Source organism: Humulus lupulus, chromosome 2 (genome assembly GCF_963169125.1).
Source record: "Humulus lupulus chromosome 2, drHumLupu1.1, whole genome shotgun sequence".
NCBI classification, from domain to species: domain Eukaryota; kingdom Viridiplantae; phylum Streptophyta; class Magnoliopsida; order Rosales; family Cannabaceae; genus Humulus; species Humulus lupulus.
This window is the reverse complement of record NC_084794.1, coordinates 75,736,544-75,749,093: the sequence shown is the minus strand read 5'-3', so window position 1 is coordinate 75,749,093 and position 12,550 is coordinate 75,736,544. Positions and strand designations below refer to the sequence as shown.

The 12,550-nt window shown below is 40.7% G+C and overlaps 1 protein-coding gene across 1 annotated transcript; it reads left to right on the top strand.

Annotated features, from left to right (window-relative positions):
• Nucleotides 1-10,041: 10,041 nt before the first annotated feature.
• On the top strand, nucleotides 10,042-11,731 carry LOC133818049 (AAA-ATPase ASD, mitochondrial-like). The gene has a single exon (XM_062250737.1). The coding sequence runs from the start codon at nucleotides 10,080-10,082 to the stop codon at nucleotides 11,553-11,555; it is 1,476 nt and encodes a 491-aa protein (XP_062106721.1). The 5' UTR covers nucleotides 10,042-10,079; the 3' UTR covers nucleotides 11,556-11,731.
• Nucleotides 11,732-12,550: the final 819 nt, after the last annotated feature.

Sequence of the window (12,550 nt, the reverse complement as noted above, 5' to 3'; positions counted from 1 at the left end):
CTTGCCTCCTCTACATTAACAAATCTCTGGGCCCTTTTATTGAACTCAGTCATTGTCCTTATCGGTTTTCTCTGCATATCATCCCAAAGGGGACTCCCTAGTAATATACCAGCTCGTACATCCATAAGGTGACCACTTTCGTCGACATTGCAGGCTCGTGCAACCTCTATGTTAAACCTTGCAAGGTAACTTTTCAATGATTCTCCCGGCTGCTGTCTGACATTGGTTAAGGTAAAGGCTTCGAGCCTGACGCCTACCATGGCCTTGAATTGTTTTTTTTTTTTTGAATTCCTTTGCTAACTGATCCCAAGATGAGATCGAATGTATTTTGAATTTTTTGAACCAGTTGTTTGCTGGTCCTATCGAAGTGGTTGGAAAAAACATGTACTTGAGCTCGTAACCAACGTTGCTGGCTTGCATGATGGTATTGAATGTGCTCAGGTGGCTATATGGGTCTGAGTTACCGTCAAAGGGAGCAGCGTGAGGTATCTTGAACCCATGAGGGAATGGTGTATTGGAAATATGCAGAGCGAAAGGCTTGAGCTCCTCATCGGAGTCATCAGCCTTGTCCCTGTTCCTTTCATCCTAGAGGAGCCTAAACGCTCTTTCGAGATAGTTAATTCTCTCCTGGACCAAGTCCACTGGAGGCTGAGCTTATGCTTGGGGGAGCTGGTTATTGTTTATAAAATCTCCATCTCCTTGTCCCAACATAGGGTTATACTGATTCCCATATGTCGGTTGTACATGTTCTTTTCGACAATTCAAATGATTGCGTAAGTTATGGTTTGCGGGATTGGCTTGCCCCCGATTCTAGTTTAGATGATCTCGAAGATCAGGATTGTTGCCATGATTCCCAGTATTCCTGGGTTCGGTATCATATACGCTTATAGACCTATAGAGGTCTAAGCTCCCACTAATAAAACTGACGTTTATGTCTGGTTGATGGGCTCACTTGTTACGAGGTGGATCTTCCACCGGCCTTCTTGCTCAAGTTGTTTATGATCTTAACATGTGGCTTCCCACTGGCTGGGCAGGCCTATGTCCTCGAGCCGCCTCTCTCTCGCCCCCATTTCCAGGTCAGGTTCGACGACTCCCATCTTGGCAACCACTACGTGATGGCCTTATAGTGCAGGCTCCCCTGCCTGGTTCCTATGAGGAGCCGGCTGGGGTGCCTCTCGATGTGATGAGGGGTGTCTTATAAGAGATGGCAGATGATTTATAGGCGATGGTGGTGGCCTCCCATTGTTGGGCCTGGAAGGCCCATAATTGGCCCAGACAAGTTCCGGGTTGTTCTCGACAGATTCAGGGTTAGAGCTCCGAGCTGCTGGAGGAGCTCAATTATTCCCTGTTCCAGTAGTTACCTCCACAGTCGGGTTGCCAGTAGTAATGGTTTGAGTATTTCTTCTAAGGCATTCATTGCCAATGTTTGCCCTAGGTCTTGGGTGAGCCTACTGAGCCCCTTGTACGGATCTCCTAGCGATCGTGCTCCTGGGGGGGACGTCCTTTAGCCCTTTGAGGTGGTGCTTGGCCAATTCTTCACTACACCTTGTGGCCTCTGCCAATTGTTGGCACAATTGGCGATTCTCCAATTCAACAATGGGGATATACCTCTCAGGATAATAGTAGAGGTCCTCATCAGGTCTGGGAGCAATCGGTCCCCTGGAGTCAGAGGATGCACTTCCCTCATCTGGGTCGTGGTCCTTCATTGGTTGTTTCTCAAGTCTCCATGGGTAATCTTTAGTGTAAGGATTTTGCTCCTCAGATATTTGGGGCAATGGTCGCCCACCAGCACCTGGGTTGTTCGCGGCGACCATTGGTAATTCAGGAAGTTTTTTACTAAACAATCCAAAGATTTACTTAATACTCTCAATGAAAGCACCAATCTATTGACGCCATTTTTCGTCAACTCAAATCTGAAGTGCACTAAACAAAGATTTAGGAAATAAGAAAAGAACAATAGGATTTTTACGTGGTTCAGCAGTTAAAATTTGCCTAGTCCACGAATCAATGTTATTGATTTGTAATACTCTCTCAAATCTTTATCAAAACAATTCAGTCAAGTACTCTCAGTACAATATTGTCCCTCCCTACAAATGAAATTCCCCAAGCTATTTATAGACATGGTTGACAAAATATCTTCCCCTTATTTCGGGAAGTTACAATTGAAATTTGAAATAAATACAAATAAATGCATTAATTACATAATATCTCATGATAATTGGGATTTAATATCAAATAACAACAAATCCCTAAGGAATAGGGATCTCGCAATAGTTGTGTAATGACCCAACTAATTCTAGACTTTTGACCATTAAAACTACTTATACATAGACACTATTCTTAAGAATACATACATACGAAACATTCAAAACTTTATTAAAAACTATAAGATAAATGTTGAAATATATAAAATTCGGGGTATGATATGGTATGATATGGGATCTCATTATTTGAAAATAAAACATAACTTAAATCTTAAATAAATTTGTTACAAAATCAAGTGTGGAAAATACATAGAAAAACATAATTAAAAAGACTTAAAACAATGTCATCCTCGAATCATTCACGCAGTCCACCGAATCCATTCTTCCTCAATACACAATCCCAAGCTGCCAAGAATCTTTCCGCTGCCATAACTATTTTCCTGCACATAAAAAAAAAATAAAGGAATGAGCCTAATGCCCAGCAAGGAAAATCTACTAAATGCATAAAACATAACATAAACATAAACTATAAACTTATGATTATAAAGACATATACCATATAGGAATACAATATTAATAATGACCATTATGGTATGCGATAAACCATCTACGTTCCCTGTCTAATATCTAAGGTAGGTTAGGTCACATGGTAGTATATGATAACCCATCTAGGTCCTCTGTCTAATATCTGAGGTAGGGTAAATCATAACTATAAACATGAAAACGATAAACACCAGGGCTTGCTAACAAAGCAACTATGAGCACTAGATACGTGGTGCAGGTAAAGGCAAGAGGAAGCTGGACCATCTTTGAGTTGGAGAGCTTAGGTGATGACGTGTACATATGCAGCTGCTCGTCCGCCACGGCCGAGGTTTAAAGTTGAACTAGGGTTGAACCCTATTTTGCCGCTTAGAACGGCCTGTTGTAAATGTTTTCTGTAATAGACTTTGAAACTTAATTTTCGAGATCCCAATGTATAAATTAAACGTTCTAGTAAAACGTTACATTTTAACCAAAATGTTTAATCCCTAAACCGTTAATCATACTTAGTTCACGATTTTGGCCAAACGACTCGATTAGCGGGTTTAGCACTGTTTACAAGGCACACCGTAGCGGTCCCAGGAGTTGGGGCGTTACAGTTGAAGCATGGCCAACATCAGGCAATTGGAAAGATGCACTATTGGAGCACTTTGAGTGCTGGGTTAGAATGATAGGCATTCATCCGAAGGCCCTAACAAAGAATAATATAGGCAGACTGGGAGACATGGTTGGGACTGTGTCAGATATAAAATGGGATGATCCCCGAGTCATCATGATGAAACACGAAGTGAGAGTGAAGATTAAATACCCCATTAACAAGGAAGCTTTTGTTGGGAGATACATGCCAGTGGAAGGAGGGAAACATTGGGTGCAATTTAAGTTCGATTATCTTCCCCTCCTCTGTTTCATTTGCAGTCGATGGGGCCATCATAAAAATACATGCAATAGGGAGCAAGTTTTGGTGCAAGACCCAAATGGAAATATGGTGCCTCTGTACGGTGGATGGCTTAACACAGATGATGAACGGAATAATTTTTTCAGTAGCATAAAGGAAAAAAAAAAAACTAGCTGATGGAGAAGGGAGGACGGAACCAACAGCAGCCGGAGGAGTAATGAAAGAAAAGGAAAACCAGGGGGTGGAGGAAGCTGATGGGAAAGCTAATGGTACTATCATGCATGGAGCTCCTCAACGCTCATTGGGGAAAGAGAAATTTCAGTCCCAGACGACGTCTCTTGATATGGACCAATGGAAAGAAAAGAGCAAGGGTGGGAAATTGGATTTTGGAACTAGTGATAATCTCATCAAGGGACAAGTGCCTGTTACAGGGAGTCATAGTGGAGTTCGGCTGACGAGACAAGAGGAGGGAAAGGTGGTGATTGAGACAGTGTCCATGGGGTCAGCTTGTCTTGATAAGGAAGTCAACAACGAAGATTTGATTGGGTTGGGCCTGAGGCCTTCTAGGCTTCGGGCAAGTGAAGAGAAAGAGATGGGCCAACATTTGGATGGACCGATACAAGGACAGAGAGTGTTAAGTGAGAAGGGAAGGGAGCACGTGCCTCAATATGAGATGGCTAATGAGAAAAGTCAAAAGAAAGGATGGAAAAGAGTCGATAGACAAAAAAGCTCTGGAAAGTCTACAAACCAGGAACGATACGAGATTACGAAAAATAACAAAAAAAGAAGAGGTGAGAAGGATGGGAGTGCTGAGAGGTTGGGGCGAAAATGCAAAAAACAAGAGGTGGAAGAGAAGAAGATTGATGGGATCAACTTCAACCCCCCACCCCTTCATTTGCAGGTCCCTGGGACGTTCTCTGTTGGAAGCTCAACTTTCCCTTCTGTTCAGAATCAAGGAAAAGAGAAGAAGAAGATGTCGATCAAGGACGAGGCTCGCAACAAATCCACACGGATCAGAGTTGTCATTCCAATTGATAAAATGGCGGCGAATGGAGAGGGGACAAGATTGTTGATAGAAGGAGGAGAGGCAACATCGGGAGAGAGGTTTCTTATTTCAGAGGATTCCTCGTATCCCATTACTAAGAATGAATCGGCGAGCCTTGTGGATCAAGGCAGCCGGACACAATGAAACTCTTTTGCTGGAATGTGCAGGGGTTGGGGAACCCTTGTACATTCAATATTCTAAAAACCCATTGTGTTCGGCTAAAACCGGATATTGTGTTCATCATGGAAAGTAAGCTAGCACGGAGTCAAGCAGAAAGTGTCACTCTTAGATGTGGGTTTGACAATTTTTTTTATAGTGGATAGAGCCGGGTTAAGTGGAGGATTGTTGCTGATGTGGAACTCGACCCTGAAGGTTAGTATACGTAGTTTCTCAAAATCCCACATTGATATTGTGATATATAGAGAAGAGGAGGTGGGTTTCCATTTTACAGGAATGTATGGCAACCCAGTAACTGGAGAACGTATTCATACTTGGGAACTATTATGTCGTCTTGCCGACTCTATCCAGGGGCCGTGGATCCTTGGAGGTGATTTCAACGAAATTCTGTCGATGGAGGGAATACACGGAGTGGGGAGGCTATGAGTAGATTCCAAAGAGCCCTGGATTACTGCGCTCTGGACGACATTACTAGGCAGGAAAAAATCTTCTCTTGGTGTAATGGCCAGAAGACTAACTTTATTATGGAAAAATTGGATCGAATTCTTGCCAATGTGGAGTGGAGGGACATGTTTAAGGATTTTAGGATCCAGTATCTTGACTGGATGGGTTCTGACCATAAGGTCATTGTCACTGTCTTTGGTGAGGAGTGGCCCCTTATGGAGAAAAGAGGAAAATTCAGGTCTCGCTTCCACTTCGAGGAGGCCTGGTGTGAAGAGGCGGAGTGTAAACAAATTATCGAGGACAAGTGGAATAATGGTGTAGTTTGCAACAACCCATCCGAGTTCAAAGTGAAGACAAAGGAATGTAAGGAGGAGTTGAGGTGATGGAACCATGAGATGAGGAAGCAGATGAACTCTAGTATTGTTGAAGCTAATCAAAGAATTAATGATTTGTCTCTCTCAATGGACCCCAGTAGCTGGCAACGACTTAAAAGGAAGGAAAAATATCTGAATTGTCTGTTGGAGAAGAAAGAAGTTTACTGGAGACAGAGGAGTAGAGCGGTTTGGTTAAAATGTGGAGATCGTAACTCTCGTTATTTCCATCATAAAGCCTCTTTGAGGAAGAAGAAAAACTGAATTGGTGGATTGCTTAACAATGAAGGGACCTTTCAAAGCGAAGTTGAGAATGTTGAGAAAATTGTTGTTAATTATTTCCAAACCTTGTTCAGGTCAACTAGTCCTTCCAACGACATAATTGATATTGCTATAAGAGGGATCCAACCAAAAATATCAGAGGCTATGAATGAGAGCTTGTTGGGTATGTTCACTGAGGAGGACGTCTTTTCGGCGGTTAGGGGTATGAACCCTATCAAAGCCCCTGGAATTGATGGGCTCCCCGCCCTCTTCTTTCAGAAATTTTGGAGCTCGGTTAGGGGTGATGTAGTGAGCGTTTGCCTGAAAGTTTTAAATGAAAACATCCCTCTCCATCAACTCAATGAAACTCTGATTACGTTAATACCGAAGGTTCCTAAAGCAAAGAAGGTTGAGGAGTACCGCCCTATTAGTTTGTGCAAGGTGGTGTATAAAATTGTGTCGAAATGCTTGGTGGAGCGAATGAAAAGCTCCTTGACGGTGGCTGTCTCGAACTCTCAAAGTGTGCTTGTAACGGGAAGAATGATACATGAGAATGCAATTATTGGATACGAAGGGTTGCATTGTATGAGAAAGGATCGATTCGGGAATGGAAAGAAAATGGCCTTAAAGCTTGATATGTCCAAGGCTTATGATAGAATTGAATGGAGATTCGTGGAGCGTCTGATGTTAAAGATGGGCTATCATGAAGAGTGGGAGAAGAAAATCATGGGGTGCATTAGTTCAGTTTCCTTTTCCTTCCTACTTAATGGGGAAGTTAGAGGCAACATGTCTCCAGAACATGGTCTACACCAAGGCGACCCCCTCTCTCCTTTCATTTTCGTTCTTTGTGCTGAAGCTCTCTCTGGCTTGATTTTGGAAGCTGAACATAATAATCTTTTAGAGGGCATTTTCTTTGGAAGAAAAAGTGTTAAAGTATCCCACTTGTTTTTTGCTGATGACAGTATCATGTTTCTCAATGCAGATGGGGATGAGTGTAGAGCACTGAAAGATATTCTCCTTTGGTACACTACCGCTTCGGGACAGGTCATCAATTTCAACAAGTCGGAAGTTTGCTTTGGCAGCAAAGTTGATGAATGTACTAAGAAAGTGATAGCTGAGATTTTTGAGGTTAAAATTACGAAGCGTTTTGAGAAGTATTTGGGCCTCCCGGGAATGGTTGGCAGATCAAAGCAGGAGACCTTTAAATCAATCAAAGCCCGGATTTGGAATAAGATCAAGGGTTGGAAGAGATCCTTATTCTCTGCGGCTGGAAAAGAGGTCCTGATAAAGGCAGTGGTGCAGGCAATGCTGAATTATGCTATGAACTGTTTTAGACTCCCTCTGAATATGATAAATAGTATTCATAGTATTGCCGCTAAATTCTGGTGGGGTTCATCTGAGAAGAGAAGGAAAATTAACTGGTGCAAGTGGGAAGTGTTGTGTAAAAGAAAGTTTAGAGGAGGCTTAGGCTTCAAAGACATGGAACTCTTCAATAAAGCTATGCTTGCTAAACAATGCTGGAGACTAGAAAGAGCTCCTGACTCCCTTGTTGCTAAAGTCCTCAAACACAGTTACCATAGTAATTGTGATTTTGTGCATGCGAAGATGGGATCTGCTCCATCCTTTATATGGCGGAGTCTTCTATGGGGGCAGCAAATAATCGAAGCAGGGGGCGCGTTGGAGAATCGGCTCGGGAGAGGAGGTTCGAATTGTTGAGGATAAATGGCTGCCAAGACCTTTGAAGTTCACCTTTCTGGAAAAACCTGAGCTGCCTCCGAGTCTCAGAGTGATTGACCTTAGGGTAGCTGATGGGGAGAGAGATGAGAACTTGGTCTGAAATATCTTCACTAAGGAAGATGCGAATAGTATCCTGAGTATTATTCCAGGGCCCCTGGACTCTAAAGATAAAAGGATATGGCATTACAACCAAAATGGTGAATATTCGGTGCGCAGTGGCTACCAAGTTGCTATTCGTGAGAGAGAAAGGGCAGAAGGCTCAGATATGAGGGAAACTGAAAGTTGGTGGAAAAAATTGTGGAGTATGAGCGTCCCTCCTAAAATTAAACAATTCCTATGGAAGCTAAGCAACAGGTGGCTTCCCACTAACAGTGTTCTATTTTGCAGGAAACTCAGGAAGGACCATGGTTGCTGCAGGTGTGGGGATTCTAGCCAAAGAGAGGACTGGTATCACGCAATATGGCAATGCCCAAAGAATAAACAGGTCTGGAAGGTGGCGGGGTTCAACAAGATCATTAAAAGAAGGAATTTGGAGGACCCAATCTCCTTCTTGTCCAGGATTTCTCTTCAGCTTCCCAAAGACAAATTTGGGTTCTTTATTATTTTGGCATGGCAGTGTTGGAACAGTCGCAACAATGCTTTCTTCAAGAAATGGAATCCGGAGGCTACCGCTGTGGTGGACTGGGCGGCCAACTATCATGAGGAGTTTGTTCAAAGCCAAGCTGCCACTTCATACAAAACCAATTCTACTTATAAAGCGTGGACTGCTCCTGTTGAGGGAGAGCTCATGATTAATGTGGATGCAGCAGTGAACAAGAATCAAGGCTGTTGTAGTAGTGGAGCGATAATCAGGGACAGTTTGGGAAAGGTAATCGCATCAAGAAGTACATTCATAAATTGTGCCTATGACCTACTTGTGGCTGAATTGCTAGCCATCCAACAGGGCATTAAACTCAGTAAGAGGTTAAATCTTAACGGTGGTCTGATAGTTTCGGATTGTAGCCTGGCGGTTGGTATGCTAAATAGACCACCGGAAGAGAGTGGTGATCTAGACTTACTTGTGGCTGATATTAAGAGGGAGGCAGAGGATCATAGAATTTCATCCGTTCGGTTTGGTCCCAGATCGACGAACGTTGTTGCTCACTTGATAGCCAAATTTGCTATTCGGCATCAAGCAACTGGCTTTTGGGAAGGTGGAGTTCCCCCGATGGCGTCCTTGGCTCTTGCTGAAGACAAGGCCCTCCTGGGTGTTTGAGTCTTGCCTGTTTTCGTATGTATTTCATCTCAAAAAAAAAAACACGATTATATTTATGGTCCTGACTAAGAAATTTGTGGTTAAAAATATCAGTTATAAGAATCATAATTTATTGTGATTAAATGTATTTTTAGTCCTAACAAATTATATCATTTTTTTTAACAATTTATATCGTTCTTTTTTACTAATCTAATATTATTTTTTAATCCCAAACAATTTTTTGTTGTAAATAAAAGTAATATATATATATTATGACTAAAAAATTTGATGGCCAGTTAAAAAAAATACAATCCAACTTACATCCTAAAGAATTTAAATTCGCGTGCTGAAATGTAAATTATTATGGTAGGTGAAGTTTGGTTGATTTTTGTTTGGCATAATAAATTAATATTAAATATTAAGGTCATCAAATTACAACTTTTTCGTAGTGGTTTTCATATGCAGAAGCCTGAAAGTGTGTTATATTCATATCATAACCAATAAGTCCATCAATTTTAACGCACACATCGCAATGACAACTCATCCACTAGTTTGAAAGCCAATCTAGCTGAAAGATATGGTTTTGTGGACAAACAACCTTTTATATATATTTACATAAAAGACTAAAGGTGATTTGTAAGTTCTCTTTACCATTATGATTAAAAACACTCAAGATGACTACAGGAGTCGTTCTTCCCCAAATCGCCTTTTCCTGGAAATTCCTCATTTCACATTTTAAAATTCACCAAGGAAATGAATATGTATGCATTGAAACATGACCTCACCGTAGTGATAGTGACGTATTTTGAGTAGTATGCGAGTATTTTATATAAAAAGAAAGCAGAAGAGAAAAAGAATATAGTATGCTGTGCTGTGCTGTGCCGTGCAATTATATACAATCTATTTAACCCCTGATCAGAAAGACCATACGCTGACCTGTGACCACTATGTCGTGTATCCTTTGCCGACCCTTGAGGATAGAGACAAAGATAGTTGTCAATTTATGAACAAATTTTCTCCTCTCTCTATTCAAATGGGGCCACAGCCAATACATTTCGAAAGAGAAGCCAGCTAAGTGTAAACTTTACTTCCTTTATAAAAAGTACACAAAACACATCTGAAAAGAGTGTACTCTCAAACAACCCTGCAAAACATTTTGTAACAGAAAAACATGTTCATGGAGTCTAAGGAGTCGCTTGCTCAGCTGGGATCCTATCTTGGTGGCTTAATGTTCCTTTGGGCAATATTTCAACAATTTTTCCCTAATCAGCTTCGAAATTACCTTGAGAAATACTCTCTAAGATTTGCGAGTCATCTTTACCCCTATATTCAAATCAGGTTCAATGAGCTCACTGGGGAACGTCTCATGCGAAGTGAGGCTTACTCTGCCATTGAAAACTACTTGAGCACGAATTCCTCACTCCATGCAAAGAGGCTCAAGGCTGACGTAGTCAAGAACAACAACCAGTCCCTTGTTCTAAGCATGGATGATCATGAAGAGGTGGTTGATGAATTCCAAGGAGCAAAGCTCTGGTGGGCTTCAGGTAAAAATAATTCCAAAACTCAGACAGTTTCTTTCTACCAAGTTTCTGATGAGAGAAGATACTACATTCTCACTTTCCATAAACGGCATAGAGAACTCATTGTTGGGCCTTACCTGAATCATGTTCTGAAAGAGGGTAAGGCCATTAAAGTGAGGAACAGGCAAAGAAAGCTGTATACCAACCATGGTTCCTATTGGAGCCATGTTGTGTTTCAGCACCCTGCAACTTTTCAGACACTGGCTTTGGAAGAAGAGAAGAAGCAGGATATCATTGATGATTTGATTGCGTTCAGCCAAGCAGAGGACTTTTATGCAAGAATTGGGAGAGCTTGGAAAAGAGGTTATTTGCTTTATGGTCCTCCAGGAACTGGGAAGTCAACCATGATTTCTGCCATGGCCAATCTGTTAAACTATGACATCTATGACCTTGAGTTGACTGCTGTCAGGGACAACACTGACCTGCGAAGGCTGCTGATTGAGACATCAAGCAAATCCATTATTGTGATTGAGGACATTGATTGTTCACTAGAGTTGACTGGACAGAGAAAAAAGAAGAAGAATAAGGAGAAAAAGGAAGAGGAAGATGGAAAAGAACAGAAAGAGAAAAAAGAGGAGAAAGAAGATAAAAACAGCCAGGTGACTCTTTCTGGTCTTTTGAATTTCATTGATGGGATTTGGTCGGCTTGTGGGGGAGAGAGGCTCATAGTTTTCACTACTAATTATGTGGAGAAACTTGACCCGGCTCTCATTAGGAAGGGGAGAATGGACAAGCATATTGAATTGTCTTACTGTGGTTTTGAAGCTTTCAAAGTTTTGGCCAAGAACTATCTTTGTATTGATGACAACCCATTGTTCCCCACAATTGATAGATTGTTGGGGGAAGCCAAAATAACCCCTGCTGAGGTAGCAGAGCATCTGATGCCCAAGAAAATTATTTCTGGGCAAGCTGAAATCTCTCTGCAGAGTCTAATCCAAGGTCTAGAGAAGGCCAAGCAGGAAGAGAAGCTCAAAGCTGAGGAAGAAACCCAAAAGAAGGCATTGGCTGACAAAAAAGAAGATAAGGATCAAGAATCAAAAAATGAGTTAAAGAATAATGGCTACTAGTGCATCTAGCTAAGGTGGAGAATCATTGATCAGGTGGTGGAGAAGTGCAGAGGACAAGGAGTGAGTATCAATTGGGATTATGTTTCTGTAGATTTCACTAATTTAGTGGCGGTTGGTATTACCAACTAACATGTTGTACAATTAGAAGTATTAATAAAAAATTCATTTTCAGTTTTTTTCTTTCTAATAAAGGAAAAGCAGGACAAACCAAAATGAAACAAGAACAGCAGATAATTTACACCTCAGCTTTTTAGCTAACCCCATTTCAATGACAAAAGTAGTCAAAACTGAGAAACATTATTATACATACGAGTTTTTTTTTTAAAAATAAAAAATCTTTTAATTAGAGTAATGTAACAAGATCAATGAAACCAATCTATATAACATATAGAGTAATTGCCGTCTAAAATCTAAGTTCTTTTACAAATGTAGCATTTTAGTCTCTTGACAATTTTTTTTTTTGCAAAAGTCTCATATATTACATAATTGTTGTATAATTTCTCCGAACTGTTGTTATTTAAGGCTATTGCTAACTTGAATGCTTTAATTTCGAAAAAAATGAGAACTTTAGTCACCAATTTCTATATAATTATTTTTTTTCGAAGAGATTAGATACTCTAGGATAATTGCGGCAAAACTTCCAAATTTTTTCGTGTTGACTATAACCCCAATAATTTTTTTTACAGAAATACCCCGATTCTTACATTTTCCTTGTACTTGTCCACTTTTGGACATTAAGTGCAAACGAGGACAGATAACGATCCATGTGGCATAGATTCATTTCTCCACGTATTTGATGACATGTCACTTACTTAATGACATGGATTTTTTTTTTCTTCAAATCTTACCCTTAAAGATTTAAAAATTTAATTTAATTTAACTAATAATATTAAACCCAAAAACATAATTTTTTAAAAAAACTTCATCTCCACTTCACTCACACTCCGTCTCAGTTCAATTAAAAACATTGCAGTTCAAGATCACAAATTCAAACC